This window comes from Salvelinus alpinus, chromosome 26 (genome assembly GCF_045679555.1).
Source record: "Salvelinus alpinus chromosome 26, SLU_Salpinus.1, whole genome shotgun sequence".
NCBI lineage: Eukaryota > Metazoa > Chordata > Actinopteri > Salmoniformes > Salmonidae > Salvelinus > Salvelinus alpinus.
In genome coordinates, this window is record NC_092111.1 from 40618321 (window position 1) to 40626768 (window position 8448).

Here is an 8448-nt window from a genome sequence, read left to right on the forward strand (position 1 = left end):
GTATTCATCCCCCTCTTGGCATTTTTCCTATTTTGTTGCATTACAAGTTGTAATTTAAATAGATTTTTATTTGGATTTCATGTAATGGACATACACCAAATAGTCCAAATTGGTGAAGTGAAATGAAAAAAATAACAAAATTAAAAACTGAAAAGTGGTGCGTTCATATGTATTCACCCCCTTTGCTATGAAGCCCCTAAATAAGATCTGGTGCAACCAATTACCTTCAGAAGTCATATAATTAGTTAAATAAAGTCCATCTGTGTGCAACCTGTCACACGATCTCAGTATATATACAGCTGTTCTGAAAGGCCTCAGAGTCTGCAACACCACTAAGTTGTGGAGAAGTACAGATGAGGGTTGGGTTACAAAAAAATATCAGAAACTTTGAACATCCCACGGAGCACCATTAAATCCATTATAAAAAAAAAAATTGAATATGGCACCACAGCAAACCTGCCAAGAGAGGGCCGCCCACCAAAACTCACGGACCAGGCAAGGAGGGCATAAATCAGAGGCAACAAAGAGGCGCTGCAAAGCTACACAGAGCTAGGCTTTATGGAAGTGTCCAGAAAAAAAAAGCTATTGCTTAAAGAAAACAATAAGTTAACACGTTTGGTGTTCACTAAAAGGCATGTGGGAGACTCCCCCAAACATATGGAAGAAGGTACTCCGGTCAGATGAGACTAAAATGTAGCTTTTTGGCCATCAAGGAAAGCGCTATGTCGGGCGCAAACCCAACACCTCTCATCATTCCGAGAACACCATCCCCACAGTGTGGCATGGTGAAGCACAGTGGTAGCAGCATCATGCTGTGGGGATGTTTTTCATCGGTAGGGACTGGGAAACTGGTCAGAATTGAAGGAATGATGGATGGCGCTAAAGACAAGGAAATTCTCGAGGGAAATCTGTTTGTCTTCCAGAGATATGAGACTGGGACAGAGGTTCACCTTTCAGCACAACAATGACCCTAAACATACTGCTGAAGCAACAATCGAGTGGCTTAAGGGGAAACATTTAAATGTCTTGGAATGGCCTAGTCAAAGCCCAGCCCTCAATCCAATTGAGAATCTGTGGTATGACTTAAAGATTGCTGTACACCAGCAGAACCCATCCAACTTGAAGGAGCTGGAGCAGTTTTGCCTTGAAAAATGGGCAAAAATCTCAGTGGCTAGATGTGCCAAGCTTATAGAGACACACCCCAAGAGACTTGCAGCTGTAATTGCTGCAAAAGGTGGCTCTACAAAGTATTGACTTTGTCATTCTGGAGTAATTCTCCTGCCTTATCCTGTGCCCTGTGTGAATTTAAGTATGCTCTCTCTAATTCTCTCTTTTTCTCTTTCTTTCTTTCTATCTTTCTTTCGGAGGAGGAGAACCTGAGCCCTAGGACCATGCCTCAGGACTACCTGGCCTAATGACTCCTTGCTGTCCCTAGTCCACCTGGTCATGTTGCTGATCCAGATTAATCTGTTCTGCCTGCTGCTATGGAACCCTGACCTGTTCACCGGACGTGCTACCTTGTCCCAGACCTGCTGTTTTCAACTCTCTAGAAACAGCAAGAGCGGTAGGGATATTCTGAATGATCGGCTATGAAAAGCCAACTGACATTTACTCCTGAGGTGCTGACCTGTTCCACCCTCGACAACCACTGTGATTATTATTATTTGACCCTGCTGGTCATCTATGAACATTTGAACATCTTGGCCATGTTCTGTTATCATCTCCACCTGGCACAGCCAGAAGAGGACTGACCACCCCTCAGAGCCTGGTTCCTCTCTAGGTTTCTTCCTAGGTTCCGGCCTTTCTAGGGAGTTTTTCCTAGCCACCATTCTTCTACACCTGCATTGCTTGCTGTTTGGGGTTTAAGGCTGGGTTTCTGTACAGCACTTTGTGACATCAGCTGATGTAAGAAGGGCTTTATAAATACATTTGATTGACGTTGGGGGGTGAATAGTTATGCACGCTCAAGTTCTCTTTTCTGTCTTATTTCTTGTTTGTTTCGCAAAAAAAAAAAATATTTTGCATCTTCAAAGTGGTAGGCATGTTGTGTAAATCAAATCAACACCCCCCCCCCAAAATAAATTGACTTTAATTCCAGATTGTAAGGCAACAAAATAGGAAAAATGCAATGGGGGGTCAATACTTTGGCAAGCCACTGTAAGTCTGAATTCCAACTCAGTGCGTAGGATTTTCTAAGTCTGAATCGTGCGTTTGGTGACTAAACAAAATGTTCTCATGATATTTCGCAGAAAACTTTGATTTTGTATGAATGACTCAGGAAAGCTGTGTGAAACCCCCTCCCCCCAAAATACACAATCAAAGGTTCTGAACATAAGATAGGTGGCATTACTGTCATGTTCTGACCATAGTTCTTTTGTATTTTTCTTTGTTTTAGGGTGGTCAGGGCGTGAGTTGGGTGGGTAATCTATGTTTTTTTTATTTCTGTGTTGGTTTTCTGTGTTATGCCTGATATGGTTCTCAATCAGAGGCAGCTGTCAATCGTTGTCCCTGATTGGGAACCATATTTAGGTAGCCTGTTTTCTGTTGGGTTTTGTGGGTGGTTGTTTTCAGTCTTTGTGTGTCTGCACCAGATAGAACTGTTTCGGTTTTCACTTTTGTTGTTTTTGTATTTTGAGTGTTCACCTTTATTAAAACAAGATGAACAATTACCACGCTGCACATTGGTCCTCCGATCCTTCAAACTTCTCCTCCTCAGACGAGGAGGAAGACGACAGCCGTTACAATTACAAGTATTATCAGTTTAGAATTTTGTATTTAGAGTTTAGAAAATATATCACTTACTTCTGAAAAATGTGCCAAAGTGAGAAAAAAAACCTGTATGTATTGAAGTTGGTGTACGTGGCTCAGTTAGTAAGAGACACTGACCGTACCAGAGTTGTGGATTTCATTTTCCCCCCATGATCACATAACAAAATATATATACTAACTGTTGTCAAGATAAGCAATCAAAAAGATCCCCAGCAACTTCATTTTGGATAAATGTTTACTATATAGAGGATTAATTTGTTACATACTGTACGTCTCTGATCTTGTCAATATCAGATTTATTTTTAAATGTAAATAAAATCAAAAATCATCATAATAGTAAATTACTGTACATATAATACTTTGTTTCTACATTACAGACAATTAATGTATTTATATATATACAGTATATATAGTTCTCAATCTGCAGAGATTGAGACAAAACAGTTTAAAATCTCAAGGTCAAGTGGTCATCCATTAAAAGCAGACAGATTAAGTAATATTAATATGTATTTTAACAAAAAAGAAGAGAATCATATCTAAAAAGTAATGTGCTAAGTTTTCTGTGAAATATCATGAGAAGATTTCGTTTAGTCACCAAACGCACGATTCAGACTTAGAAAATCCTACGCACTGAGTTGGAATTCAGACTTACAGTGGCTTGCCAAAGTATTCACCACCCATTGTATTTTTTTCTATTCTGTTGCCTTACAACCTGGCTTTGTGAAAGACAATGACTTTATATGAAGGTGTATTGCAATGTGAAATATGTATTTTGAAATGAAACACTGAATAAGTTTGGTGAAAAAGTGACTGTATGATTTCATGTGTTTTACTTAGTCAGTTGAAAAGACGTTTAAAGTTTTGATCCGTTGTGAGTTTTGTACTATAGTTTTTGATGATCTGTTATGAGTTTTGTACTATAGTTTAGTACTTGATAAAATAGCACAAAAGCAAAAAAAATTAACTGTAATTGGCCAGGAGCAGCACTCCTACTGTGAGACCAGAATATGTTTTATTCTTTATATACACTCACCAGACAGTTTATTAGGTACACCTATCTAGTACCAGGCCGGACGCCCCCTTTGCCTCCAGAACAGCCTGAATTCTTCGGGAACATGGATTCTAAAGGTCGGAACCGTTCCACAGGAATGGTGTCAAGCAGTTGCTGCAGATTGGACGGCAGTACACCATCGTCACCAGCCTGTTCTGTTGACACCAGGCAGGATTGATCCATGAACACATGCTGCTTAAGCAAAATCCGGACTCTTCCATCAGCATGACGAAACAGGATTCGTCGGACCAGGCAAGGTTTTTCCACTCCACAATTGTCCAGTACTGGTGATCGCGTGCCCACTCTTCTTGTTTTTAGCTGATAGGAGTGGAACCTGGTGTGGTCTTCTGCTGCAAATAGCCCATCCGTGACAAGGACCGACGAGGTGTGCGTTCCCGAGATACCTTTCTGCACACCACTGTTGGTACTGCACCGTTATTTTCCCGTTTGTGGCCCCGTCTGTTAACTCGCACGATTCTTCTTCGACCTCCCCTCATCAATGAGTTGTATTCGCCCACAGGTCTGCCACTGACTGAATGTTTTTTGATTTGTCCCCACCATTCTCAGGAAATACTAGAGGCTGTTGTGCGTGAAAAGCCCAGGAGGGAAGCCGTTTGTAAGATACAGGAACCGACGCGCCTGGCACCAACTATCATACCACGCTCAAAGTCACTTAAGTCACTTGTTTTGCCCATTCTAATGTTCAGTCAAATAGCATCTGAATCCCACGATACCTGTGTGCCTGTTTTACCACGGATATGAACGGGGTGGTGTACCTAATAAACTGATCACTGAATCATATCCATTTATTTATAAATTCGTCTATTTACCAATTCTTCATGTTTGTTTTTCTCAATGGTTATTCACCTCCCTCAGATAGCCTGTCATCAGTGTCACAGAAAAGACAAGTGTTCTCTATCTCTCTCTGCTTCCTTTGCTGTGTTGTTGCCTTTTGTTTTGTGACAGACTGGCAGGATTGGGAGGAGGGAGGGAGGCTGGAGCAGAGAGCAGAGAGCAGAGAGCAGAGAGCAGAGGGAGACTGACAGGCTGGGGGAAGAGGGAGGAGGGAGCCTGGAGCAGAGAGCAGAGGGAGATGACAGGCTGGGGGAGGAGGGGTTTAGTGAGGCTGGCAGGCTGGGGGAGGACGGATGAGGGAGGCAGGCAGGCTGGAGGAGCAGGGAACCTGGCACCTCCTCCTCATCATCCTCCTCTACCACCACCACCACCTCCTCCTCCTCTACCACCACCTCCCCCTCCTCCTCTACCACCTCCTCCTCTACCACCACCTCCCCCTCCTCCTCTCCCTACTCCTCCTCTACCACCACCACCACCTCCTCCTCCTCTACCACCACCTCCCCCTCCTCCTCTACCACCTCCTCCTCTACCACCACCTCCCCCTCCTCCTCTCCCTACTCCTCCTCTACCACCACCACCACCTACTCCTCCTCTACCACCACCTCCCCCTCCTCCTCTACCACCTCCTCCTCTACCACCACCTCCCACTCCTCCTCTACCACCTCCCACTCCTCCTCTACCACCTCCCACACCACCTCCTCCTCCTCTACCACCTCCTCCTCCTCCTCCTCTACCACCTCATCCTCTACCACCTCCACCCCCTCCTCCTCTACCTCCACCTCCTCCTCTACCTACTCCTCTTCTACCACCACCTCCCCCTCCTCCTCTACCACCTCCACCTCCTCCTCCTCTACCACCATCTGCTCTACCGCCTCTACCACCTCCCCCTCTACCTCCTCCTCCTCTACCACCACCTCCTCCTCTACCACCACCTCCTCCTCTACCTCCTCCTCCTCTACCTCCACCTCCTCCACCACCTCCACCCCCTCCTCCCCTACCACCACCTCCTCCTCCTCTACCACCATCTGCTCTACCTCCTCTATCACCTCCCCCTCTACCACCACCTCCCCCTCCTCTACCACCACCTCCTCCTCCTCTACCACCATCTGCTATACCTCCTCTACCACCATCGGCTCTACCTCCTCTACCACCACCACCTCCTCTACCACCACCACTACCTCCTCCTCCTCCTCTACCTCCTCTACCACCACCTCCTCCTCTACCTCCTCCTCCTCCTCTACCTCGTCCTCTACCTCCACCACCTCCTCCTCCTCCACCACCTCCTCCACCTCCTCCTCTACCTCCACCTCCTCCTCTACCTCCACCTCCTCCTCTACCGCCTCCTCCTCCTCTACCACCTCCTCCTCCTCTACCACCTCATCCTCTACCTCCACCTCCTCCACTACCACCTCCTCCTTCTCCTCCACCTCCTCCTCTACCTCCACCTCCTCCGCAGCCTGTGGAGTGACTGTCTCCCTGTCAGACCGTCTGAGCCCCTACTGGCCTAAACCATTTAAAGACCTGACACACACTCACACACACATTGCAACACACACACAAACATACGCACAGACGTAGACACACACACACACAATGCCGATCATCACAGGGAGATGTGATAGACATTAGCCCAGCACCAGACCTCCCACAGTGGAATAATAGCTATGTTATGTTTCTATGTTTAGACACTCCAACCAGACCTCCCACAGTGGAATTATAGAACCCACAAGGTACAGTCTGCTGAGAGGTCTAGAGGATACAGAATAGGCTTGCTTATGCCAGCATATCAACTCCTGTTCTCAGACATAGAGACACAATGTAATTAGCGTAGACTACAAAAGGGAGGTGTGGGGGAGTGTTCAGACCGACTCCACAGGAGGTGTGAGGGAGTAAACCGACGTGACAATGCCTTGCAGGTGTGTTGATTAGTTAAGCTGTGGAGCTGTGTAGCATGAACAGTGCTGCTGTGGCACTGTCCTTGGCTGACATGATGCTTTAATAATGAAGTCTATGGGCCTGAAAGGCGGCAGTATTCACAGAGCTGTCCGTGGTTCTGAAATAAGGACTCTTCATGGGGGCAGTATTCACAGAGCTGTCCGTGGTTCTGAAATAAGGGCTCTTCATGGGGGCAGTATTCACAGAGCTGTCCGTGGTTCTGAAATAAGGGCTCTTCTTGGGGGCAGTATTCACAGAGCTGTCCGTGGTTCTGAAATAATGGCTCTTCATGGGGGCAGTATTCACAGAGCTGTCCATGGTTCTGAAATAAGGGCTCTTCATGGGGGCAGTATTCACAGAGCTGTCCGTGGTTCTGAAATAAGGGCTCTTCATGTGGGCAGTATTCACATAGCTGTCCGTGGTTCTGAAATAATGGCTCTTCTTGGGGGCAGTATTCACATAGCTGTCCGTGGTTCTGAAATAATGGCTCTTCTTGGGGGCAGTATTCACAGAGCTGTCTGTGGTTCTGAATTTAGGGGTCTTCATGGGGGCAGTATTCACAGAGCTGTCCGTGGTTCTGAAATAATGGCTCTTCATGGGGGCAGTATTCACAGAGCTGTCCATGGTTCTGAAATAAGGGCTCTTTATGGGGGCAGTATTCACAGAGCTGTCCGTGGTTCTGAAATAATGGCTCTTCATGGGGGCAGTATTCACAGAGCTGTCCATGGTTCTGAAATAAGGGCTCTTTATGGGGGCAGTATTCACAGAGCTGTCCGTGGTTCTGAAATAATGGCTCTTCTTGGGGGCAGTATTCACAGAGCTGTCCGTGGTTCTGAATTTAGGGGTCTTCATGGGGGCAGTATTCACAGAGCTGTCCGTGGTTCTGAAATAATGGCTCTTCATGGGGGCAGTATTCACAGAGCTGTCCATGGTTCTGAAATAAGGGCTCTTTATGGGGGCAGTATTCACAGAGCTGTCCGTGGTTCTGAAATAAGGACTCTTCATGGGGGCAGTATTCACAGAGCTGTCCGTGGTTCTGAAATAAGGGCTCTTCATGGGGGCAGTATTCACAGAGCTGTCCGTGGTTCTGAAATAAGGGCTCTTCATGGGGGCAGTATTCACAGAGCTGTCCATGGTTCTGAAATAAGGGCTCTTCATGGGGGCAGTATTCACAGAGATGTCCATGGTTCTGAAATAAGGGCTCTTCATGGGGGCAGTATTCACAGAGCTGTCTATGGTTCTGAAATAAGGGCTCTTCATGGGGGCAGTATTCACAGAGCTGTCCATGGTTCTGAAATAAGGGCTCTTCATGGGGGCAGTATTCACAGAGCTGTCCGTGGTTCTGAAATAAGGGCTCTTCATGGGGGCAGTATTCACAGAGCTGTCCATGGTTCTGAAATAAGGGCTCTTCATGGGGGCAGTATTCACAGAGCTGTCCGTGGTTCTGAAATAAGGACTCTTCATGGTTTAATTTTGGGTAGAGCCCACCTATGCCTATATGTTTTCTAGTAACCTGGCACTACAGGAGAAAATGAAATGAACTCTTCAGTCAGTTCCAGGAGTCTTCAGCCACTCATCAGAGGCAGATATGACGGATCGTCTCAATATGTACACCTCACAAACACTTCTGAGCACGGCTCTTGTTTTCCAGGAAAATAGTCGAAGTTTAGTTATTTTGGACTTGAATGAGTGTCAGACTTTTAGGATACAAATTCTGAGAAAACATCAGTCAAGGCCAAGTTATACAATAAAATATGTATCATATTTTATATTCCTTTCACCTATCTTACTTGTGCTTTTTATACCATTTTCTTAGAGTTCATCTTTTTTTGATGTCT

General features: G+C 45.9%; 1 protein-coding gene across 1 annotated transcript; it reads right to left on the reverse strand.

The window, feature by feature from the left end:
- Window positions 1–5466: 5466 nt before the first annotated feature.
- Window positions 5467–5781, reverse strand: LOC139554358 (uncharacterized). Its single transcript, XM_071367109.1, has one exon. The coding sequence runs from the start codon at window positions 5779–5781 to the stop codon at window positions 5467–5469; it is 315 nt and encodes a 104-aa protein (XP_071223210.1).
- Between the last annotated feature and the right edge of the window lie 2667 nt (window positions 5782–8448).

Coding starts and splice junctions, on each gene's coding strand:
- LOC139554358 (XM_071367109.1), bottom strand. CDS start 5,781: ATGGTGGTAGAGGAGGAGGAGGTGGTGGTAGAGGAGGGGGAGGTGGTG.